Genomic DNA, 26894 nt, shown 5'->3' on the forward strand with positions numbered 1-26894 from the left:
GGTCCAAAGACTACAAAGACAAACAACCTTTTCTCTGTTCTCCATGTTTGATGAATGGGAGAACTGTATGTGCTATGCATTAGATCCGAGTGGAATACCAGTTAGGCTATTGTTCAAATTGTCACTTAGGAGTCTGTCTAAACATTTTCAGAAAAATTCCGTCTATAACTGGATTTAAGGTCAGAGATGCAGTTTGGTAAAACGGTTTTTAGTTTGAAAAATGGCTTTCATTCCTAAACCCATGACTGCATGGTTGATACCTTGGGTGTCCTACTAAAATGAATTTTCCGAAAGCTGCTTTTTTAGAGTGAAAAGTTACTTACATTTGTAAATATTCTTTCCCCATGTATGTTTGATCTTCCTGCAGATTCCTCACCATGTTCCTCTCGCTGCTTTCCTCTTCTCTGTAGGATTTTGTTATGGGGTAATGTTCTTTTTGTCTAGTAGTTATGTCTGTTTTTGTTCTGGCTTCTGTGGAGCAGGGGAAAATATCCAGAACCCAAGTTGATCGGTTGGGCCGCACCTTTATTGAGACACTGTGTCATTTCTGATTATAGTGACAATAACTTTCTGTCCAGATTGCTCTTGTACTTCCTGGTGCCGGTCAAAGTTACTTCTGAAAAAATCCAGGCCTAGTCTGATGCAAAATGAGATTACTACAGTGAGCAATCTGCATGAAGATCCAGTATCCTCAAAATGAACATTAGTGATGATAGGTAACTTTTCCTACCACTACGTAGACCTGCCCTCTAACTGGATGTTGATTTGTAAAGTGGTTTGTAAAGTGGTTTGTGGCATCATATTTGGAATGGTGGTTTGCATGAAGAGCATGCAATCATTATCTCAAATAGGTTCCTTTAATCAGGTTTATCATTTCAAGAAAGTTTGTATCCTCACCAAATTAATGCAGCTCCCAGAAGTTGATAATATGAGACGATCAAGAGAATAAGAGAACACCAGCTCCAAGAGAAATACAGTTTACTCATTTTGTTTTCAATTTTTGTTTTTCAGGTTCTAAAGTGTGAAGTGGAGCTAATGGCTAAAATGGCAAAGACTATTGATGGCTTTACACAGAACCAGACAAGATTGGTGGTAATTATTGATGGCTTGGACGCCTGTGAGCAAGACAAGGTTCTGCAGATGTTGGATACGGTATGTTTAGAGTGCTTTTTGGCATAGTTGTAATATTTTGGGCATTTTCCACGTTTAATTATTTGGTATTTATTATTGCCATTTGAATATGGTAAATAAGACCATGTGCATGATGGAAAAGCATTGACCAACCATCACTAGTGTTGTCAAAGTCTGGGAAAAGGTGAAAAAACAACTTGGTCTTGGAAGATTTTCACATTACACACCAGTGTTTCAGAATACAGATCTCCCAGAAATATTTCGTGACTCCTATGTACGGAGCTGGTGTGCATTAGGGATAGGGCAACTCGGTTGTTTTTTTACTACTCAGGGAATTAAATCATTTGATGAATTAAAAAAAAGACTATAACATCCCCAACAGGGATTTTTTTAAATATCTTCAGGTGAGAGATTTTCTACTAAAAAAGGGGGGTGGTCGTATTAAATTTCAAATATGCCAAATCATAGAAAATATACGCAGCAGCACGCCCCCAAGAATTGGTGAGATCTATGAAAGTTTTAACGCCTTACTCCCAGATGATATGGACAAACATGGGGCGGCATGGCAAATTAAACTTGAAGTTCCACCCAGTATCCCCCTTATTGCATATGATTTGTCACTTACTTAATGTCCATAAAACTACAGGCGCAGATTTACAAAACATATTTTTCATTATATTACACACCGTATAAAATTGCTATATGGGGGACTGGTAAAGGCACTACTTGCCCACGATGTGCGCTCCCCGCTGCAGACAGTGTTCATATGTTCGCCACATGTAATATCCTAACAAATGTTATAAATGAAATATCTGGGTTTCTTTCGGACATTACCCATGCTAGGGTTAACAAAACAACTGAAGAGGTTATGCTGGGCATTTCTAGTAAAGAACGTCCTAGACAGGTTCAAGGGCTGATCTTCGTGGCAATGGCTATCTTTCGACTGTGTGTCGCATCAGCCTGGCTACATCCCACTCCACCATCCTTTCCTCAATGGAAGGCTAGATTACTCGCGACATGCAGTCTCGAGGTCGCCATATATAAACAAAAAGGGCGTAATATTCGGAAGAGGGGCATGAAAATATGGGCACCTCTGCTCGATTGGATTCAGGCGCACTGAATACAGGAATTGGAAAAGCCTTTGATAAATGCTAAATTCTTTAATCATTAAATAACGCAATACAACTTTTTTGATAATACTAAATTGTGTCTCATTAAATCATTACAGAAGGAAATGTATGATTAAGAGTGCATTGAGTTTTGATGCTATTATGTTTTCTTTCTTTTCTCCTTTATTCCCTCCTTAAGGAATTCGTATTCGTGTATTGCAATACCTATGTATGTAACAATAGAAGTACCTGTCCTCATGGGGGGTGGGGGGTGGGTGAGCCGGGGGTTATAAATAATATGTTGTAAAAACCTGAATAAAAATTGTAAACAAAAAAAAAAAGGAAAAGCATTGACCAACACACATGATGGTGTATTATAAGCAGGCTACAATATTGGTGTCACTGAATGTTCTCCATATACCGTGAAGGCTTGGATTCCACATACCTATACTGTTTTGAGTGGTGTAAGGCACCAATCAAGGTCCTTTAGGACAGGTGTCTCATTTACGCCTTTATGCATGCTGAAGTGCAGATGGTTTTTACCTAGGTGAATTATTATATTATTGTTTTCATCTGATAGAGGCTTCTAGCCTTCCTTACCTTAAAATTGCTTCTAGCATTCCTTACCTTAAAATTATCCCCATTCATCATACTGGATCTGGAAATGTTTTCATGAGCCGTACCCCTGCGCGCAGGTAGGTTGCAGATGTTCAGCACCCCATGGAGTGACATGCGCGGTACCTATATAGGTGCCACCCCAGCTCGCTGATGTCAGTTTTTTTCTTTCCATGCCAGTCCGAGCAGATCCAGAGAACAGCTACACCCCCAGTCACTCTCTCACTGACCCTTTTCAACCTTTTGTTGAAATTTTTTAGAGACATGTTATCCTGGTTTAGCATGGATGTCCGTGAGGAAGGCTGCTTTTAAGCACCCAACTGGTTCTCTGCCTGCGGGTTCAATCCCATCCCTTTCCCCCGGCGCCAATTGGGCCCCTTGGATTAATGGAATGATTTCGACTACACCAGCCAAGCCACCTCAACCTTCCTCTGCGCTGGTCCCACAGTCGACATCCCCGACGGTGCCTGTGCCCACCAGAGACTCCGCCTCCATTCTCATCCCTGACTTGGAGACAGATGGGCGTTGCCTGGCGCTGACTGGAGGCATTCCTTCCAGGCCAGAGGCTGAGCCCTATTTCTGTGTGCTAGTACTCAGACAAGATTGGGAGAGGCCACTGGACCTTTATGAATACCAGCAACTAGACCCCAATGAGGACAACTGGTGTGAGGATTTAGCTATACCAGTGGACTGGACACCTCCCAGATACTGGCTTGGTCTCTCCTCTTACTGTGGCTACAGAGGAGGGAGCCCCATTTGCAGTGGTGGTGGTGGTGAGTGCAGCCGAGGTCGTCATCCTTCAGCTTCCCTCCGTTGCTGTCAAGTTGAACATCTTGATGGAGTTGCTTCGGCCGGGAGTCACCCCTTCCGAACCGCTTGTCCCTTTTTTAATGAAGCTCTCACAGATGTCCTACTTCGAGCCAGGTCCAAGCCCTGCACAGGGGCTCCTGTTAATAGGACAGTGCCGGCTGCCATCGTCCCATCCCTGGGGACCACAACTTCTTTACCCTACACCCCACCTTGGAGTTCCAAGCCTCACTTCCAAACTCAATCCTGGCACATTCCTTACCACTCTACTGGACAGGATCCAAAAGGCTGGATACCTTGGGAAAAAAGCTGTTTCTTCCGCCAGCCTGGCACTGCAGATAGTGAACGCTGCATGCCTTTTGGGCTGATACTCCCACTCACTCTGGGACTCGATTGCTCAGGTGTTGCCTATGGTTTTGGAAGGAGGCCCATGCCATACTCTCCCAAGAAGTTGCTGACGGGAGGAGCGCAGCAAAGTTCTCCTTACACTGTGGGCTAGATACGACTGACTCACTAGGCAGAGCGGTTTCATTGTCGTTGGCCCTTAGGCGCCACGCCTGGTTGAGAACCACTGACTTTTAAGGGGATGTCCAGGCCTCGCTCATGAGCTTGCCCTATAAAGCTTCCATCTCATTGGAGACAAGGCGGACTTAACTTTAGAGCGATTCAAGGACAGCAGAGTTACTGCCAGATCCATGGCACCTTGCCAACCCCAGCCTGTCTTTTGCTCATTTTGTGGCCTTGGAAGAGGCTTCCAGCTACCCGCACCACAACCACGGCATGCAAGCTTCCCAGCCCATGCATGGCCGAGGATACAGTACTCTCAGACCTCATGGGTCAGGTAGCCAGAGGTCGGGCCGTCCCCCACTCCCCTTACAGCCATAGCCTCCCAGCCTCTTTAGTTTGCTCTACATCCATCATGGGCACCCAGTGGGAGGCAGGATACGCCATCACCTGCAACACTGGAGGTCGGTAACCTCCGACGGCTGAGTTCTCCAGATTGTTCAAAGGGGCTAATAACTCCCCTTTGCGGCTTCCCATCCACCCATTCCATCCACTTGTGACAGGCTGATGGAGGACCATATTTCCTTACTCTACCAGGAAGTGGCAGATCTCTTGGCCAAGGGAGCCATAGAGAGGGTGCTGGCATCAGAAGTAGGTTGTGGTTGGTATTCCTGCAACTTTCTGATGCCCAAGAAGGATCAATCAATCAATCAATCAAGGCATATATATAGCGCACTACTCACCCGGAGGGGCTCAAGGCGCTAGGGGAGGGGGGTCCGCTACTGCTCGAACAGCCAGGTCTTGAGCTGCTTCCTGAAGGCGAGGTGGTCCTGGGTCAGGCGGAGGTGGGTCGGGAGGGAGTTCCAAGTCTTGGCGGCGAGGTAGGAGAAGGACCTTCCCCCTGTGGTGGCTCTTCGGATGCGGGGGACGGCGGCGAGGGCATGGCCGGTCGATCGAAGCTGGCGTTTGGGAACGTAGAAGTTGAGGCGGCTGTTGAGGTATCCTGGGCCTTGGTTGTGTAGGGCTTTGTGTGCGTGGGTGAGGAGACGGAAGGTGATTCTCTTGTTGACCGGGAGCCAGTGCAGGTCTCTCAGGTGTCCGAATAGGGCCTTTGTCCTATCCTAGACCTGCTCCCTCTCATTTTCTTCCTGAAAAATTAGAAATTCAAAATGATCAGGCTCGCTCAAGTCCTGTCTGCTCTGAACCCGGGTGACTGGATGGTAGAGGCATAATTCCACACCCTTATCCAGCCTGCCCACAGACATTACCTGCACTTCACTGTAGGTCACAAGCATTTTCAGTTCACTGTGCTCCCCTTTTGCCTTACTTGCTCCCCTCGGGTGTTCTCCAAGGTGATAGCAGTGGTTGCAGCTCATCTGCGGAGATCAGGGGTGCCATTCTTCCCCCTATCTTGGCTTCTGGCCGTTAAAGGCTGGCTCACCAAGGTAGTCGTCTGGGGCAAGTTTATGGCATGGCGTGCAGAAAAACAGGTTGATCCCATTCTGCTCCTTCTTGTTCATTCTTTTTCTTGCTCAGCAGGGCTCTGCTTTGGAAACCGTAAAAGGCAATTTTTCTCCCATATCTGCATTTTTGTGGTTGCCAGATCAGTCATTCCTTTTCAAGTCCCCTATTGTACATAGGTTTCTGAAAGGTCTCCAACACGTGTTCCTCCATTCACCCTTCATCATGCCTCAGTGGGGTCTAGATTTAGCGTTAATTTTTGTAATGTGCACTCTCTTCAAGCCGCTACAAAACTGTCCACTTGGCTCCGTACTGTCAAGACAGCCTTTCTAGTGGCAATAACATCTGCTGTGTGAGTCACTGATCTTCAGGCTTTGTCTTCTAAGACTCCGAACCTCACCATCTTCCCAGATAAGCTAGTCCTTTGTGCTGGAGCTTCCTTCTTACTGAAGGTGGTCACTCCCTTTCATGTAGGCCAGTCCATCACCCTGTATATTTTTTGCGCTCCGCCTCATCCCTCTAAGGAAGAGGAGCGACTCCACTGTCTGGACCCAAAAAGAGCGTTGTTGTTCTACCTGATGATCAATTAACAGAGTTCCAGGTGGACAACCAACACTTTGTGGGGTATGTTTGAGCCCAGAAAGGGGAGGTGGTACAGAAACAGACCATGTTCCGATGGATTAAAATCTGCTACACATTAGCTAAGAAGCAACCCCATGAGAGTTTGCATGCTCATTCCACCAGAACCATGGTTGTTATGTTATGTTATGTTACTGGCATTTATTGTGCGCACAGCTGCTCCAGCGAAGGAGCGTCCCGGTGACTACGGCGTTCGCATGCTATGTCCTGGACATCTGCCAGGCAGCAAGTTGGGAATCTCTACACACATTTACCACGGACTACTGCCTGGACAGTCAGGTCTGTGGGGACAGGCCCTTTGCCTGCTCGGCCCTGCTGGAAATTTTAGTGTGAAATAGATTTGCAGACCCTCCTCCAGGGAGGTATTGCTTGGGTATCTATTCTAAGGTAAAGAATCTGCAGCTAGGAGTCTCTGTCAGGTGAACAAGTTGCTTACATTCTGTAATGCCTTATCTGGTAGACACACTATCCAGCTGCAGATTCCTTACCGACCCACCCATCCTCCCTGCTCTGTGAACAGATTTATTGACTTGGGCCTTAAAAAACTCGTCATGGCTCCGCGCTTTTGGTGCAGAAAGCCATGAAAAGAAACTGACGTCAGTGTGCTGAGGTGGTGCCTATATAGGCACTATGCACATCACTTCTGACGTGGACGATACCAAGCGATTCCGAGCGATGCCACCTACAGGCTCACGGAGTACTGCTAAAAACAAAAAATCTGCCACCATTCTTGGGAATAATTCTAAGGCTAGATAGTCTCTTCCAGATAAGGTGTTTCCTAAGGTAAGTAACTTTCAATAGTGCAGTGTGATTCTCAATAGACTCAACACATTTTGAGCACTTGTTATTTTATTGGCCCCAAATTACACTAATGATTACAGATGTCATACTTTTCAGTCAGCAGAATCCTTAGGTGTGGCCAGTGTTACCTTCTCACCTCTCTAATGAGGTTACTTTACTATAACCTAGTAAGCCAACGGGTACACACTTGGACTTTTAGACATTAAGATGCTTGGGTTATGAACCCATGTGGCATAGTGACTGTTTTTCATCTTGGGTGCAAGACTGTGATGTACCAGATATCTTTATCCTAAGCAATTACTTGGGACTTTGTCACCTTTGTTAATCAGCACCAATTGCAGCCATTGCTGGCTCCTTTACAGTGGTATTGTTTATCCCCTCAGCAGTCTTTCCTATCTACATGAGGAAACCTAAGTGGTATTTCTTATTTTCATGTATCCAGTCGTTTGGTTCTTGAAGAGCTCTGCAGATAATTGTCTTCCAAAATTGTGTTATTCTATATATTTAATTTGATCATTGTACTAGCTCTACTAATAACTCTTAAATAACAGTAACTTGAAAACTTGGAATGTTTCCCCCAGAATTATTAATATTGGGTTTTGTCATAACAGGTAAGAGTATAGCAGTAGTAGCCCCCGGGGTGTGGGTTGCAAGGTGATTAATGACATTTCAATGCAGGGGGAAGAAAAGTAATCACTGGAGTACATGAGTATATCCTGACAGCTGGAAAATTATGCATCGGTTCATAAACTGTTGCAAATAGAAATGCAAGGACTGATGGCAGTGTCATCAGTCAGAAAAATAAGTGCACTTCAAGCTTTGTCATCTGACTTGCCTTTTACTGCTTTCTCTATGACAACATGACTTTGGAGTGTTTGTCTATTATATCATTGTTGTGCAAACCTAGTTGTGAATCAAAGGAGTACTTTGCATAGTAGGAGGTCATTGAACTAGAAATGGAAGGGCAATGATTGAAACCCACTGTGCTTCACAGTGTGGTGTCAAAATGTTCATTTTGACCAGTGTTTGTAGCTGCCCATTTTCTCCCTCATTCCATCCAAGGTGGAGAAAAAGCAGTATTGAACAGATCATGAGGAGCTCGTAGTCATTATGTTTCAAGAACAGATAAATGCACATTACTTTTTCTGGTTTGTTGAAGTTTTCTGATGGACACTTCTACCTGTAAATGTTTCACCTTTTGAATATCCCCAGGCGCCAGACTTGATCCAGCATTTGCAATAGCTGTACTGCGCTGGTAGGTGGCATTAACTCGATCTCTGCATTGGGACTGCCCGGACATGAGGTCACTGATACCCTATTGTGCTCCCTGATGTCAGTCACTTTTTAGGTCTCGCTGGTGTTAGCAGCGCATAGCGCTGCTCCAGCGAAAGACCTATTGTTGTGGGTTTCCTGGGAATGGCTGAGAGGGGGTGGTTACGCGCATAACCTCGGCGATTTCACCTCGAGGACGTGCTTCAGACTCTCCTGGGCGCTGCAGCTCTGGTGTTGTGAACGTTCCGAACGTGCCTAATGACCGCGCCTAATGACTTCCGTCTATCAGTCTAGCCGTCAATGTGCCCCGACGCCCCCACTGACCGGGTCTCTCATACTCTTCTCGTCCTGTCCCACGGTAGTGGCGCTGCACAGGATTCGTAGGCGGCTAGCTCCCTTCCCTTCACAGGAGCGCGGGGTAGGCTCCTGTCCGCTTCCTGTCTGTGCTGGTGACCCCGCCCTCAAGCAGGCAGTCCCGGGCAGTCCAGCCTGGCTTCCTGTGTCTCGCCCGTGTAGAGGGACGGGAAACACTCAATCCAAGAAAGGTACGTTGCTTGTTGTGGTCGGCATTTGCTTGCAGCGTTTCTCAGTAGTGTCTACCAACTTTGTTTGATGCGCTCTAAGCTTTCAATTAGCTAGATAAGAATATTTACATTTTAAAGAGCTGCGAATGTTGCTGTATGCAAGGAGGCGCGATAGGCCAAGAATCACACAAGCTGATGAAGTGGAGAGCCGGGATCCCAACCTAGGTTTCTTCGAGAGAGAGAGAGAGAGAGAGAGAGAGAGAGAGAGACACACTTTCTGCTCTGCCCCAGCTCACCTCAGTCTGAAGTTCCAACGCTCACTCTGACCTGAATGGCAAATTTATTTACTCTTATAGCCTTAGACAAACGTTACCATTTATAGACTGTTTTAGGAGGAAAAAAGATTGCCTCGGTTGTGTGAGATCATGTCTTCCTTGGATCCACTGTTGGGCAGACTTCACTGCAGGCTCTCTGAGCTGGATGCACCCTGTTAAGTGGCCTCTTTATGCCGGGTGAGACCACCGCCTTTATCCTCTGGGACTCTCTCCCAGCCTCTCATGGCCCATCCTGTGAGATTCAAGCAGACCTCTTCTCTGAGGTATTGAGCCCCCTCACACCCCATTGGGCCCCTGCATGCGGGCGCAAAGCCTTGAAGCACCCTCTCTGGGGCTTTGCCTGTGTGGCGCTCAGTCCGATGCCCGCAGCCCTCATTCTAGGCCCTGCCTGTACAGTGCAGCTCGCCAAGATCCCCTCCGGGCTCTTTGCCTGAGGGGAGCCAAACCACTGTCCCTCCATCGAGGACCCCCATGGGGTGCGCATCCACCCATTCCTATTTGTACTGCAGAGTGCAGAGCCACTGCCCCTTCCTCTTGGCCTGGCCTGTGGGGCTTATAGCGCGATGTCTCTGCCTTTAGAGGGCACCTGTGCATGAACCCCCCTCACTGGGCCCCGTCTGTGGAATGCAGGGGTAATGTCCTTCCATCGATGCCCCCATGGGGTGCGCATCCCCCCAACCCTTTCCCATTTGTACTGCAGAGCCAGAGTGCAGAACAACTGGCCCTTCCTCGTGGCCTGGCCTATGGGGCTTATAGCGAGATTTCTCTGCCTGTAGAAGGCAGGTCTCCATTAACCCCCTTCCTGCTCCCACACCTGCGGAATGCAAGGGGTAATTTCCATCGGTCCGTACCAGTTCCCGCTCCCTCACACCCTGACACTTTCAGCTTCTGCTCTGCCCCTCCGGGTTGAGGGTCCTGCGGGTGGGTGCGCTGCTCGATGGGACTTGGGAGCCCCCTCCCCGCATATGCTCCCAAGTACTGAGTGCTTTAACGCCAATTAGGGGCGGCTGCCACACAGCCCCATTGAGCTCCGCCGGCCCCTGAATGCATCTGCCTAGAAATGAACATGAGGCGGGAGTGGGTGAATGGTCAGGAGAGGGGGATCCCCCGGAGGAAGGGGCGGGGAGCTATGATTTTATGGAGCGCTCAGAAGCAGCGCCTTTCAGATTTATGTGCACTTCGACAACCGCAAGATCTGAGGAATCCCTTCGAGGGGGCTTCAGAGGGACTTTTGCAACCTTCTCAAAGTGGGCTGGGGCTGATCTCTGGAGGGGCTTGGCATCAGTAGTAACATTTCCAAATTACCATCATGACTCTGGGCAATAGCTTGCTTAATCTTCCCGACGGCCCCCAGCGCCTAGAGACCCTTACGGGAGATTGTGCCGCTTTACAAATGTGGATTATTATGTCATATGCTGAGATTCCCATATAACTGTAATCACTAATCAAAGGCCGGCTTAATATCCCACCCACATTCTGTTAGCCCCGCACAGCTGGTCAGGGGGCGTCCTCCGCAGAGGGGTCTGGGCTGCTGCTCCCCTCACACTGCACTACAGCTAGTGCATACTGGCCGGGGTCTGCAGAAAAACGCACAGCTGATACAGCGCCTCTCAAGAGACAACTGCGTGGTAGCTATGCAAATGTTTATAAGTGTGAATGCAGTGGCACTGGTGCCTCTCTGGTGCCTATTAGACTCGCAAGTCCTTGGGGAAAAAAACAATTTTGTGTTTGTAATCATTTTGGTGCATTTAAGACAGAGCAGCATGAAACTTCATCTTAAAAGGATGCCCTGCCACGGTCTAAGGTAGCTCTGTGCCACCATGGCTCACTGCTTTTCTCTGCCCGGCCACAGGCTCTGGTGACTTGAGAAATCCGTGGCTCACAGGGCTCGGGTGGCTTCCTGACACTGTGGAACTGTTCCTTCTATGTTGTCTCAGGGATACCCGTCTCTGTCGGAATCTGGCCTTCCCCTGGCACGGCTAGCATTGGGATGCTGTGGCTCACAGTACTCTGTGCCGCCACAGGCGGGGACTCACTAGAGTCAAATCTGTAGTTGCATAGTTCATTAAAACAAGCATTTGCAATGCAATAGGTCTTGCATTTGCGAGAGTTTGAGCTATTGGCATTGTAAATGGCAATGCCTTTTATTAAAAGCATTTGAAAACCTGCAAGCTGTGCGTAAACAAGCACTTTGTAATTGTAGTCCTTGCTTATGAGCAGCAAAGCTGGCAGTTTCTTTTACTGACAGCCTTGCTTCTCGTAAGCAAGGATTATACGTACAAAGTGCATGTTTATGCATGGCTTGTAGGTTTTCAAAACAAAAGAATAAAAGGCATTGTCATTTACAATGCCAATAGCTCCAACTATTGCAAATGCGAGACCTATTGCATTGCAAATGCTTGTTTCCATTCCCTTTGATGTGGTTCCTGACCTGCCCACAGTGAAATTTTTCACCTAAAATCCATATTTCTTGCAGTATTTTCTGAATTCTAGGGTCATTGTGATGTGCTCATGCGCAAAGACTAAATGGAGGAGGCCAGGCACAAAAATAGTACTCTACCCAGAACCTTACTCAGACAAATACTGGCAGAGGTTAGAAAACGTCTCCGACTCCAACCGTATTCAATCAATCAATCAATCAGTGACACTTATAAAGCGCGCTACATACCCGTGGGGTCTCAAGGCGCTGGGGGGGGGGGAGCCGCTACTGCTCGAACAGCCAGGTCTTCAGCTTCTTCCTGAAGGAGAGGTGGTCTTGGGTCAGGCGCAGGTCGGTCGGGAGGGAGTTCCAGGTCTTGGCGGCCAGGTGGGAGAAGGACCTTCCTCCTGTAGTCGCTCTTCGGATGCGGGGGACGGCGGCGAGGGCGTGGTTGGCTGATCGGAGGTGGCGTTTGGGAGCGTAGAAGTTGATTCGGCTGTTGAGGTAGCTCGGGCCTTGGTCGTGTAGGGCTTTGTGTGCGTGGGTGAGGAGGCGGAAGGTGATTCTTTTGTTGTATTCAGATGCCACATATAGTCAGTTCTTCAAAATTGTGTCTTTCATATATTCAAATTCTTGTATCATTCCCTGTCGTTAGGCTGGGAATATCTGGTAAACCTAAATAGCAGTAACAATGTTAAAATGGCATTAGACCTGAACAACAGTGTTTAAGTATCACATCCACCTTATTTGAAGCAGTCAGAACCTTTAGCCAATGAGGTGGAAGTGCCAGCTCTCGTACTCCCCCTAGAGGCCAGCATTACTTAGATTTCTACATCATGTATGATAGGGTCTTCTGGCAGAACTGTACTTTGACCTTTCTCTGCCTTTAAAACTGTTATTTTCTTGTTCTACTCTGGGACTGAACAAGCCCTGTGTTCAGCTACCACAGTGCTTTGAGTGGTTTTTATGGAGAATGACTTTTACCCGGGCCAGGTAGACCTTTTTCCTTTATTCTGTCATCTGTCACCAACTGCCACCACTGACAGAGAGCAGAGATCTCTCTCCAAAGCCTGTTCTTCTTGTATATAGAAAATGTACACTGATGATCCTCTTTCCAAGTGTATTTACTGCCTTTATCCCACTCACAGGGGTTCTCACTTAGGATATGTTAGACATTTCCTGCAAAAATGTAAAAGACAGAGAAAGGAGGTTGGCACTGTATTTAATGGAGAAAGACCAATTCCCTCCTAATGGTGTTGCCCCCTTCTCAGGGGAAGATTTGGTGAAAAGGGCCTCTCCTAACACTTCCACAAGGGCAGCACAAAAAAAGCAGATATGTTCAGTTTTTGGTACTGGATTTATTTGTTAAAGTGCTTGCAGCCACCTCTTGACAGAATAAATCTGGTTCACTCTGGTCACTCAAGATAACATTCCTGGAGAGAAGAGACATTGTGGAAAAAAGCTGTGCATAAAGCACATTCCGGTGATGAGCAAATTTCATCTAAGAAGCAAAGAGAAGTCTCACCATTGACAATAAACAAGATGAAAATATCGTCATCAAGGAGAACTCGAGGGCTGTCTACGATCCCTTCAACACCAACGGTTTCGATTACGATGTTGATGGTCGCACCTACTGCGTCAACACTGTTGTCCATGACAACACCGTGGACAACAACACGTCAACAACAGTTTTTATTGTACTTACTTTTTTACTATTAAAGGTCATACCAACTTTAGCATCTCAAATTCTGGACTCTGAGCTGAAAGAGAATATTTGCAACCTTCCATCAGACACTGAGTACAGTCCAACGCAACTGGACGTACACTAGGTCTCTGATTTTGAGGAAGTAATGGATGATGAAGAGCCTAACCAAGAATATGAATATCATCATAATTTTACACCTAACAATCCTCGCTTATATGTACCTCCTCAATACAATAGAGTTCCTGAAGTTGTGGAGGTACGTTTGGCATTTCTGTCTACATTACAGCAAATGATGGGCACTCTTCTACTGTTGCTACCACAGTACCCTGTCGGTTACCCACCTCAACCAGCAGTAGTACCTGCTGCACCCATTCTACATTCTGCACAATCTGCTCCTTTACCATCAAATACTCCTCAGCCACCTTCACCTCTACCACCTCTCCTATCTACAAAGGAGCCATCTCTCAGAATCGTTAATACAGCTCTGTCCCACCAACCTGGAATTGCCTCTTTCAGTGGAGGAAAATACGTTGAATCTTTTAACGGAATCCCTCCAATCATACTCTGCATTCCAGAAACCTTTGATTTCTTTTAAGAAGATGCTTAGAAAGCCCATCAAGTTGGCCTGGGCCAAGCCCACTTCAGCACTGTTGGTAAACAGACTGATCGCTCGGTGCAGGAGACCTCCAACCTGGTACTCCAAAGTTCTTGCCCACTCATCTTTCACTTGGAAGCTTTTTGAAATAGGCTTCCTCATGTTGTAAACAGAATCTGGCCCTTTTCCCACTAAATTTCTCGATAGGGAATTCAAGAGGCTGTAGGCAATTGCGAAGAAAGTCTTCTCTTCAGGAAATCTGATGCTTAGGACAGAGAATTCCAACTGTGTGCTGGATCAAGCTATACTGGCTGAAGAGGGGTAAAAGCCCCAAACCGGTCCTATGATGCTTGTTTCTGGTCCAGGGAGGACCTGGCTTGTCAGTTCGGGCTGGAATGTTCCCATGAGGCACAGGGTCAAGACTGATTTGCATATGGCCAGGTCTAAACTGGGGTGGCACGGTGAGCAAAAGAATGATGGATTTAACCCAGATCTCTTGACTGGTGAATGTTTTGATTTGTTCTGCATTCCGTCCATCAATTGTGTGTCTTTTGCTTTCATGCTCTAGGTACACCCATGCGCTTTGGGAAATGGTGCAGATGGTTGTGCCGAGCCTCCATGACAATTTGAAAAATAACTTTGCAGAGGTAGTCGGAGACAGACAAAAGGCTGCGAATTAGACCCATCGAGCATCTCTGGATACCGTGGATTCAGTGGCCGGGGACATGTAGTCTTCTGTAGTACTTTAAAGGCATGCATGGCTTCTTTCACTGAGCTTTTCAATAGATTTTCAAGGAGGCTTAATGGGCAGGCACTTTGACAGGTTTTTTCATTTGGTGACAAAGCCCACAAGGTCCTCAAGAGGTTTACAGCAGGGTTGCCATGGCTCATTCTTGAGTTTGGTGTCTCTGGCCTGAGTATTCCATAAGCAAGTCTGTAAATGTTGTGGCTACTCCAAAGAGCAGTCAGTTCACCAGTGCCAACTTTCCCATTCCTTCTATTAGCCGATTTGGTTTCTTCTACAGTACAGAGTCCATGGAAAAGTCAAGGGCAGGCAGACTTTTTCTCATTTGTTGGTGACTTGTGTAAAGAAAATGGTACAAAACAAAAACAAGACTTTACTTCCTCGAATCACTCCACATTCTACCAAGGGGAAAACTGCCACTCCTTGCTTGAGAGGCAAACGGTTGCAGGAGTATTGCTGGGCTAAATATTTCTAACTAGTCTTTTAAGTACAGATGTTTTGTTTAGTAAAACTGTGGATCAGTATGTCTCTGGGTTAAGATGAGCGCAAACAAGATTATGACAACACTGCGGGTGACAATCTCTGACTTTATTCCCCAAGGTCATTTTGACGATTACGGTGTTTTACTTTTTGGATTCCATGACAGATTCCTTACAAATGAAGATGTCCAAGGTTTTGAAGGAGCTCAAGGCAAGACACTGCTTGCGCTTTGGTATCACAACTCGATCAGAATTTCTCTTTTATGCTCTTTTTTTAACAATGCAACTGCTCAAATATAAACCTCTTTTAAAGCTGCCACCACCATAAGAATGTTTTTTTGTCTAAGAAACACTAGAGCCACCATTGGCCCCAAAGAGGTTTCTTGTTTACTGCACCATGAGAACTCTGTGTTTCTGACACTGGCATCTATTAAGCCTGTCTATATGGGAGAAAACACGGTCCTTCTGTTCTAGCCCCTGGCTCACTGTCTGCTAAGTGCTGAATTTGTGAAGCACAGGCACCTGAAGGTGCTTTGTAGTTTGTAAGGGAATGTGAAGGACATCTCTGTTTCAATAAAGTATTTCTCCCCTAATGATCATTTTCTGTACTTTAGGCCCCTGCGTACTTTTTACTAGAGCATGGAAGGATTGAAGAATGCTGTTTAATTGTGATTCAGGCAGTCGACTTATATGGGTATTAGTGATTGTACCTGGCTTAACAGCCTGTCAGATGGTAGATAGTATAGTACTACACTCTTGGGCAAGACTGCTGCCCCTTATCAGATACTAGAATCCAAACGGACAACATTCTTTCTTACAATACATCTTTGCTTAAGACTGACTCAGATTAAGCGATCCAGAGTTTAAAAAGTGAGACTGAAACAGCTTGACTGGCATGCATTTAACAAAAAAGACATCCTACTTTAAGTGTTTTGTGCCACTAGGGCAAGAGCACTCACTCGAATACTGCCAGCCAACTTGTTCTAAAACACTTGAAACAATTTAGTTCTTTCTATGGGATACTCTTACTTGGTCAACGTAGACAAACCATTGACTTGAGAGAGGTCCCTGGCTGTGTCGGACTGTGGGCTGAGGAGTATTCCTATGACCAGATTAGGAAAAATCATTGGAGGTAGTAAATTATAATGTTTGATTACACATGTTGAGTGTCTGATGCAGTAGGTCATTTGCATAAAAAAACTGATTGCCTTGGAAAGAGAGTTCAGTAATGTTAGTCGTCTACACACTTTTCATCTCCACATTCCTGCTTCATACCTGATGCTAGGTCATATTTGACAATCTTAATGAAGGGGTGTCTCATTCATGCCTTAGAAGGCAACATCAGACTGAAAGTGAGACTTGACCTATAGTTTGCTAAGTTAATCTGCACAGTCGACTCATCAGCCTCGTATGGAGTCATGGAACATGTATGGAAATGATTACCAATGGACTTTCATGCCTACATGAATTGCTGCTCATGCTTGTGCTTCCATAGGTCTTGCACAATGCTGCATCAATCTTCCAATCTATTGGATTCGCAAATAAAGTCATCATCTGGCTTCGAAATTCACTTACCAAGCTCTGGTTTGTGAGTTGCACTCCACATTCAGACTAGAGATCTGCTTGGTGCTATCAACTGGTGAAAACTGGCTTGGCTGTCTGAGCAGATCAAGTATGTGATCTTCCAGGCAAGAGGTTGACTCTATTTAGGTAGCCAAAAAATTGACTGAAAAAAGGCTCCCTGTTCTGATCTAATGAGGGATGGATATTTTAAGGTTGGACACCCATGGATTGGGACTAGGGTGTCCAACGTTTCCCACAATTATTGGACCTCCAGAGCCTGTATATTTCAGTAGTTTGGATTTTACAGCATGTGTTGGGAGTGACAGCGTTCCAGAACTAGGAAACCTTGCAGTGGTTTTCTGCAAGGCTGGGTGTAAGCCTAGGACCTTAGGAGAAGATTGAAACTGTAGTCCATTTCTTGGCTGATAGAGGCCTGGACTGACCAGTTTGAAGACAGCCTAGCCTAACTCAGACTGAAGAAAGCTTACTGTGGAGCCATGAGAATCTGTGGTTCAGCTGAACTAGACAGATAGAGCCAGTATCATCGCCTTTTATCATTAGAGTGCCTTATGGCTGCACTGCCCTTTTGATCTGCATTACTGTACACCTTATGCAGATTGCAGTAGTAAGCGCCTGAGCCTGTGACCCAGTGGTGGAGAGTAATATTGTCATCAGAAGGTCGCAACAATCTCTTTGACTTTGTTGAACATCAAAATGTTCATTTCCTGGGCCAAAGAGACCTGTTTGGATCGCACCCTTTCACTGATTCCATGACCTTCTATGACTCTACCTTTGTCCTCGTTCCTCTAAGTGGTCATGGCACTCCTCAGTGACTTGCAATATCTTTTTAATGTACGGAGGAGATGTTTGTCCTATTTATATGTTAAATTAATGAATTAATTTTGTGTGATCTGCTTTTGTTTATCCATTTTGAGACTCATTTTAAGTGCATGTGTTTATACTTCGCTACTGACCTTCTGAGAAACCTCACATCTTCAGTTCTCTAAATCAAGTACAATAAGAAGTAGTTACAGTCATGATGGTTTGTGGATATACGTTTCTTCCCATTTGGTTTTTGTGATGTGCCATTAAATGTAGCTTCTAATTAAGACTTATTGTTTGTTTTCTGAAGTATTTACTTTGTGCCACAACATTTTAATTGCTGATTTGTCTTTTTGGCTTAGAAGTGCTTCTTCTTTAAATACCATAGCTTTTCATGCAGACACCGAGCTATTCACCTACCGTTTTTGTTCGTTCATTTGTTTCACAATGCTCTTTTCGCGATAACATGTTTTTGGATTTAATGCTTTTTTGTTCACACAGTAAAGACATGCACATATGTTGAATTTCTTATAGATGCAACAAAACTACTGGACCTTTAAAGTATATATTATGCAGTATTTTGCTGAGCGTGGATTTTATTTTGAATAGTTATCAACATACTTCTTCGTATCAATCCTTTTATAAGTTTGTTTTCTGAGGGTACAGCTTGACGGGATGTAAATTCGCCCCGCTATTAACAAAACACTTCCCCTACAAAAAGCTAGACTTAATTTATTTGCCAGTGATTGTTCCTGTTTGCAACCTGCATCAGCAATTAGCGTTCTATTGTTTTTTTTCAAACACTTTTGATTGGGAATTTTGTGCTTTGCATCTCTGATTTTATACAGCGTGACAGAAGACAGGGTAAATGGTATTCGACAGCCATGTCACAATTTAGACAAAGGTAACAATGTACTGCAGTAGGATTGTGTTACTTGACAGTCGGCACAGGGTAACAATAGGCAGACTTAGAGAAGAAAAAGACTAACATTCTGTGTCTCGAATGGACGATTGGTACATCGACTCCATTTGAGCAATAAGTCATGTACTGTTGAGTTGCGCATGCGCTTCGTATGCGGTGCATCTAGGATGTGCTTCGAAGGAAAGGATATGCAAAGCCTCCATCAAGTGACAGAGGAGGTGAAAGGGTACTGGGGGGACTTCAACTTGGTGGGGGCAAGGAAGGGGAGGGTACGAGTGTGCGCTGTGGGCAGGTGAATAAGTGAGTTAAGTGGTGTGCGTGCTGGGGGGCCAGTGTGGCCTAGTTACGAGCGGCCAGACACCATAATGCCCAGTGCGCCTCACCCCACCTAGGGACGGAAGGGGGTGGCCATCGGAAAGGGGCCGCCTAATGTGTGTGGGCGGAAACCTGTTGGCCGAGTAGCCATCATGGACGTTTCTGGAGTAAATCTACCCCTTGCATAGCTTATAGGTATTCCAGTATGATTGTGATAAATGTATTCTTTTACATTTTCCCACTTGTTAAGAATGAAAGTATCCTGCATGTATATTGTCAGTTGTTACGACAACATGGCTAGCTAGAAAAGCATGGCTCTTGAGGCCTCGCTTCCCTGCTTTCCTGCTTTCCTGCTGCTGACATATATTTAACTTACTCCCAAAAAGCTGAGTCTTGCTTCCCTCTTATCCCATCTGCTGCTCTGAATTAGTGCGCATGCTAAATGTAAAGAAAAAATATGTTTTTCGTTACGGATCCGGAACATCGTGTTTTGGCTCAAACTGGGTCCTAGAGGCATCCACTTGTTACATTAACGAGCCTTATTTTTCATGGCTGGTACATTGTTTTGTGTGAATAAACCAGTATTGACAAGAAAGGTTTGTTATGGCACTGCCATTCGTAAACCTACATTTTATCTCTGCCCTTTTAATGACTCATCTGGTTGTCGCCTGGTAACACTAGTGTAGACTGTAACTTGTTTTGCAACAACGCAAAGAAGGAGTGTGCATCGATGTTACAAATGGCTATGTGGTCTTTCGTTGGCTCACATGACCCCTTCCTCAGGTCCGAATAAACTGCATTACCAAAAGGCAGCAGTTTATATCAATAAGAACGAGGGGTGGGACGTACAAGAGGGATCAGGGGCTGCCAATGTTTTATTAACATTTGGCGCATATACGGGGATGCCAAAGTGTTTGTGAGAGTAATAAAATGGTCGTCTGCCTACCCATAGAGTAGATCACTACTATTGAAAGTGCTAAATAAAAGTTTAATAATAGCTGTAAAAGATTGGACGGCTGGGGTGTTGTTTTATTCTGAGATTAAAGGTTATTAGAAGGAGCATAAAAATAAACTCCTTAAAGAATTTCGTTTTCAGTGAGTTTGAACTCGCTCTGAATTATGATGCATTGTTTAGATGAGGTAAAATCAGTCAGTGCTGTTCTAATGGGATGGTAGAAAGTATCATGCCCTAAAAAGGCATGTCTTTTATGTGTATACTTTGCTAGGGGTCCACCACTGTACCTAAACACTGTATGCAATAAAGTTAAAAAAACTAAAGAAATACATGTTCAACAAACAGAGGCGGCACTGCTGATTGTATAGTCAGCCTCATGCTGCTCTATGTCGGGAATATGTTACCAGGTGTCCTAAGAGATGGGCGAGCACATACAGGGAGAGCGTCTGGCTGTCCTCTTAGGAGCCAGTGCATCTGCCCTTAAAATAGTTGCCATCAAAATCATGCACCAAACCTCATGTGAAAACGAGATAGTCTCTTCAAAAAGGCTATGCAGAAGCTTTTCACCTAAATGCTTCAGATTTTTCTGTACAGAAAACACCCCGAACTTACCTTTTGGAAGGTGCTCTCATATGTGTTAACAAAGAAAAAGGAGGTTCTATAAAATAAAATATTTGTCTATGATTACACTATTTAACCAAGTAGGGAAGCCAGCAATTGCCCACTTTCTGGTTTCACATTATGCAATTCACCTACTAGATGCCTACCTCTTTCTCTCCATTTTAACACCAAAGGTTTTTGCTTTACTTTTAATTTGTGGCACATGATTTTGGAGCATGGGAAGCAGGAAGAAGCCACCATAAAGCTCGGCTCGTTTTGGGCTCGAGTGTCCAGAAGAACCTTGAGCTGAACCAGAGCCAGCCCATTAACTCGAGTAAGCCTCGAGCTCTTAGTGGCTTTCCCATCTCTAGGTATCCTATTGGTGCCAGTTGTGTACCATATACTTCACATCCGTGGCCTTTAAGACAAAGCCCCAAAATGAACAATACATTTCTGGAGTATCGCTACAGGTTTGCCAGTGTCTTCCAACACTTAATTTAGAGCAAAAACTCAGATGGTAGTGGTTCGACTCGTCCTGGCAGTCTTTTTCTGATGTCGATAGCCCGGTATCGGTGTAGCGATTGTTTAGCCTTAGTCTGTTCTTGCTGTTGTTTACAATATTTTTTTCCTCTTTTAACAGGTTCGTGTCTTGTTTTCAAAAGGTCCTTTCATTGCAATTTTTGCGAGTGATCCACACATTATTATAAAGGCCATCAACCAGAACTTAAATAGTGTACTGCGAGACTCCAACATCAATGGGCACGATTATATGCGCAATATCGTTCATTTGCCTGTCTTCTTAAACAGCCGTGGGCTCGGCAGTGCCAAAAACATGCTCACCTCTGCAACATCGAATGGAGACGTGCCTTACTCAGACACTACAGGTATCTATTGTGATGCATGTTCGTTTATGTGTCGCTACTGCACGGGGAGAACTTGGTTGGCACAGTGTTGAATTTCTATGTATCATATAAAGCATGTGTTGATGTCATGTGTGAATGAACAACATGATGTTCTTATCGTGGGTCTTTTCTCCCAGATGTTTAATGGCAGGACGAGACGAGAGTGTGTGACAGCGCATGCAGTTTCATTTATTGTTGTTCTGGCTTAGTGTGTGCGTCTCTATTGCTCCCACCCAGGCGCGACAGAGGAGCAGTCCATAGCCTGCATTGGACACAAACAACCAACAACTAGACAGAGTCTGTTCAGCAGGGCTGGACGGGCCTTTTATTTTCCCAGTTGTCCGTAGCCCTCGGAGCCCAGTTTTAAAGTTCCAGGTACCACTATCACTTTCTCAAGCTCCCCGGGGTTAACAGGGAGGCTTCAAGAGACAGTGGAGGGAGGGACGGGTAGAGGTAGAGAGAATGGGGTCAGCGAGGTAGAAAGAGAGAGAGAGAGGAGAGAAAGCGAATGGATAGATGGAAAGAGAAAGACTGTGGGAGGAGACGAAGGGAGCAAGGCTGGGGTGAGCATTTTTGCCAAGGCTGCTTTTGGTTCCCCAGTCCGGTCCTGCAGTTCAGTTGACTACTGCTTGAAGTCTGTCAAGGACCAATGGCGAGCACTGCACAGCCGTGTACTGGTTCCTGGCAGTCATTACCACAAGGTCATAAGCATGCATCCATATCTAAACAAAATTACACGAGACAACCAAGCCTGGCACGTTGCGTTGAATCCACCTCATGCCCCTTTATTCCACTGCCAGACACTCCCTGGCCCTTTGTCTCACTCCTGAAGGATCGACTGTTATCCCTTTTTGATCCCCCCCCATTTGGTTTTGTATCTCTTGCTCTTGGTCAATATCTGATAGGGAAAATAAGTGGCAGGTCCCAAAAGTGAGTGCTGGCAACCACCGGCACACATTAAGCACTGAATCTAATTGTGACTTGTGTTGTGATAGAGGACTATTTTGATTTGTTGTCTGAACGTTGACCGAAAGAAAGCAAGGCATTTGAATGTTTTTTTTTCTTTTCACCTTAAACGGAATGGGATTGAGAGTGAGTGTTTATTTGGCAAACCTGTGTGTTTTTCCGTAGGTGCTCATGAAGATGTTGACAGGCGGGTTTCACAGCATAGCCTCGCAGATGCTAATAAACTGGGCAGCAAAACAGCCCTCAACCGACGGGTAAGAGCAAACATTTAAGAATTGTAGCTTGCAATTTTAAAACGCATTAAAATAGTTTTTTTTATCCTACAACAGATTCAGCCTTACAATATTTTTAATTAATTTAATGTTTTTATAGATAGTTGATGCTAAAGTAAAAAAAAAACAAACAAGAGAAAGATGATTCTAGGCATATCAGTTTATAGCATAAAATCGAGTGACCCATCACACGCTGTGCATACCGCAGTCTGAATACTACGATTGCTGTCTAATAGCAGGGAGTATCATTAACGTTTACTCATGTGCATAGCAGTATTAGCGTTTAAGGATAGTTTGCAGTCCGGTTAGGTAAACGTGGTACCCTGACGATCACTTTATGGTTTGAATTGGGTTAAAGGTGACCCTTGGCACCACTGTTATGTAATTACAAAAGAAGGAGGTTCTTTTCCATCATGAAAAGTAGGGGGTGTCGTGCGTTAAGCATTGGGCTAGTTTTTTTGGGGCCAGGACCAAAGCTGCTTAATCCATCTGCTATTGAGTTTACATATGTTCAACAGGGATCCCAGAAGATACATGCGAAGTGTCCTGACAGGTGAATGACTCGACAAGAATAGTTTAGAGGACGCATGCGGCGCTCATAAAAACGGTTAAGCATTGTTCCTCGCTTGGTGGTCTAGAGTAACACAGTGGATGTTGATTCTGTGAAGCCTGTGTTTTCCGTTTTCCATATGACTGTAAGGTACTTCTCGTTCTCATCCTGAACTTTTTGTTATTGCATGACAGCATTATATTGCAGACCTTCAAGTTTACTCATAACCCTAACGATCCACTGCATGTATCAAAATGCCCTGGAATCACCAGGGCTGTCAAAGGGCCTAATGTATAGGAATCCGTTTTAGCTCTCTATACCATACTGCCAGTGGGAGACATTCTTATGCCTGGTGCACATTAAACATTTACTAGAAAGAATGTTGGGACCCTTATATTTGCCATCTTGCTAAAGTTTTATGGGATTAGGTCAGCTGATGGCAGCTGTGCAGCAAGTGCGATTGTTAAACATTATGCCCTTGTCTACCTCATAAGAGACCAGAGTTTTTATTAGGATCAAAACTGATGTGTGAATTCTATCTGGCCTAGATTACATAGGTGGATATGTGTTATGGTCTATGTACCTTTAAGATATGGAATGTCATTTTCGACTCTCCCGGTTGCTGCGCCAGACTCTCAACTGACTCACATGTACTCAATTTAAAATTCAAAAGTAAGTTGTTACTTATGCATTTCAGAACATATAGAAGAATGCAGAAGCCTGTATTGTGTTAAGTAGTGTTGCGCTGTCATGTTCAATATATAGAGACAGTAATATTCAAATTCATATCGGATGATAAGACTTTACATTTTAAAAACATGACGAAGAGAGTTTGACTTTATTCAATCCTAGTATGGAAATGTTACAGTTGCAATACTGAATAAGAGCTTCATGGGGTAATCTTCGCCAAAGTAGGCCATAAAGCAAATGTTTACATTGAATTATGATACATCTTCTCAGTGATTCCAGTATGGTTAATGGCTGTAGGTTGGTTGTGTGAAAGATTTAGAGGAACATAGCCGGTGCACAAAGGACTTCTCACCTTGAGTACACATAGGGTGATTCACTGATTGTGAGTAGTAACTACAAGTAACGTTATTCATCTGGGATTTAAGAACATGCTTGCGTTTCCTCCATATGAAAATATGGATCCATCCACGCTTTTACCATAGAAAGTCCTGTAACGTTTTCCAACCCAGCTTGGTTATCTTGTTTTCTTTGTGTGTTTGGAAGGTGTGGATTTGGGCTGGTGATCTTGTGCCACAAATATTTTCTAATAATTTTGTTGCTACGTCCCTGCCAAGGTGCATTTCCCTGTCAAAGGTGTTCTCAGTCTCTAGGAAAAATAACATTTCTTCCTTGAACCAAGTGAACTAGATAAATCATTTCCTGAATTATATGTACCCCCAGAAGGCCCGGAAAAAAGCCTAATTTTTCACAGTGAATGAGGATAGGCGTTTGTCTAGTTGTACAGTTGATTGACTATGGCTTTCACATTAACATTTAAAAAGGAGGTAAGCCTAATTGAGGTACAGTGGCATTGGTCCATTCATGTCATTGACTCTAGCATTCTTTGACAGTAGTCCCTCCAAGATCTTATTGAAGAGTTGCTTTATCCCAAGTTCCAGTATGCAGTGTACATTTCAGAAAACCTTACTGTAAATCTGCTCTCCCCATCCTGACAAATGCTGTGTGCCTTCCACCCCCAGGGTCTTCAGCATCACATACGGACATGCTCTTTAATAGCTTTCTGAATTTATTCCAAGGATATGGGTCTTTCAGCGTATCTTCATCATTCAGGTTGTTTCTCACTCAATCTCTACTTCCCATGAAATTCGAACAGTACAGCTTCCAATGAATTATCTGACGTTCACGTTAAATATGTTTTTTATCGTGCACTTTACCCTTCGCCGTCTTTTATCTTGACAGTCTTTCTGTTGTTTCACAGCACCTGTAAACCACAAGCTCACAGGTTTGTTACTCTCATTTGGTGTTCCATGTCACCTTTAGGACAGGTGTCTTGGGTGGACCGTCGTCCTTAAATTCTGCTGTCTGTGTAATTCATGCCCTCTTTGGCCATTATTCCATCTTTATACCTAATGCTAATTTGTAATCTCTCTTTTTCCAGAGCCTAGCTCTCTTACCAGTCATGCCAATTGCAATGAGTTCTCCCTAGTCGTAGCCATAAAACCATCTCGCAATGTAAGGTCGGCGATATCCCTATTTTCATTACCCAGGAAAAGGTCTGGATGTTTCTGCGATATCCTTTGCTTGAATTTTATCCCTGAGGAAGGTTATCATAACAGATCCAGTAATTATGCACCTCCTTCACCCAGCAGCACCATTCTCAGCTACTTAACACTGAATTGTTGCCAGACCAGGGATTTCATTTCCGCATGATGTACCAGAGAAAGCACTGTGCTGTAAAAACATGGGTTAACCCAATAAGTCGCTGGGACCTGGGTGAATAATTGATACAAACAAGATGGTCCCAGATACTAAAACGAATAAACCTTAACCGAGCAGCTTAAATAAATTCAATGAAATTATAACAACATTGTTTTTATTCACAACGTGTATCGTAAAGAATTATTCATAAAATGCATCCATAAATTAATCACATTTAATGCCCCTAAAAGAATGGACAGGGAAGGGTAGTGTTGGGATAGTGAGGGTACTGAATGGGTAATAGAACAGTGGTCACTGTGACCTTAATAAACCAGAAATAATGATTAATTAACAAACTGAGAAATACAATTCATTAATAAATTAGAACAAACTCATGCCTCCAAAAAACAAAATCACAAATGATAATTCATGGAAGAGGCTGAAAATAAGAGAGGAGTGTCGACGTTTCGACCCAAAATGGTGCAGGCTGAAGTGAAACCTTGCTAGAGGGTCTTCATCAGGACAAGGGCACGACAGGGGGCAGTGTATCTGTATAGAAAGTTAATAGATTAATATTAATGAAGGTCAATAATGATCCCTATTAATCCTAAAACAATTATGAATGGCCGAGAGTTATTGTAAACACACAATCATAAAGAAAGGGTCACAAGGAGGAATACATTGGAAGGAACATCCGGTACTGAGCGAAGATTGATTGTGCCTCACTTGGATGTCAAGTTACGGGTACCCCATGTCTTCCAAGGTTTAGCTGTTGTTAATACATATGACATCAAACATACTAAGACCTAACCAAAATCGTGGTCACTTTAAGATTTGGACAAAGGGCTCTAGGAAATCGTTTGTCACAGCTCGAGTAACATGAATAGCGTGTAATAAGTCAAAGACATAGCCAGATTGGTAAACACCCATAGGTGTAGGATAACAATCATTATGGGTGCATCGGACTGATTACCTGGTCTGGGAGACGTAATCAAAGATGGAAAAGGAATCCGTCACATGGATCAAGATCCTACAATGAGTAGATTATCAGAGATGGAATCACTGGCGATTGGATTAAAAGAATGTATTACAATAACGATTACCAGTAAGCCTACCTGAATTTATTAATAAGGCTGTTGGACACGGGCGGAGTGATATCTCTCTCCAAGGGTGCAGTAGGACTTATTCTGTGAGAATACAAAACATTGGGTGCTTAATATAGATTACACATGTATAGTCAGAGAAGTATTTTGAAAATTTCGACCCAAAATGGTGCAGGCTGGTGATGGCCGCGGGAATGGAACTAGAGCTAGGGCAGGCCTGCCCGGCAGGATACAAGATCATTCATAAGCCTAGGACCATAGGACGAGGAGGAGGAACAGGGATCATTTTTAAAGAGGAGCTAAATATTGCAACCTTAGATGTCGACACGGTCTCATGCGCTGAAATCCTCGGGATATCGATCAGACATGACTCAGGCCACTGCCTCACGGGCCTA

At 44.6% G+C, this 26894-nt stretch overlaps 1 protein-coding gene across 5 annotated transcripts in view; it reads left to right on the top strand.

The window, feature by feature from the left end:
* Window positions 1-26894, top strand: part of KIDINS220 (kinase D interacting substrate 220) — a 942023-nt gene that overhangs the window by 483412 nt on the left and 431717 nt on the right. For all 5 annotated transcript variants that reach the window (XM_086926367.1, XM_086926369.1, XM_086926371.1 and 2 more), the window contains exons 18-20: window positions 1012-1152; window positions 20959-21202; window positions 22352-22440. In XM_086926367.1, the coding sequence (XP_086782493.1) occupies window positions 1012-1152; window positions 20959-21202; window positions 22352-22440 (474 nt within the window). The remainder of the gene's footprint in view (window positions 1-1011; window positions 1153-20958; window positions 21203-22351; window positions 22441-26894) is intronic.

Source organism: Lissotriton vulgaris, chromosome 6, assembly GCF_964263255.1.
Source record: "Lissotriton vulgaris chromosome 6, aLisVul1.2, whole genome shotgun sequence".
In the NCBI taxonomy this organism is placed as follows: domain Eukaryota; kingdom Metazoa; phylum Chordata; class Amphibia; order Caudata; family Salamandridae; genus Lissotriton; species Lissotriton vulgaris.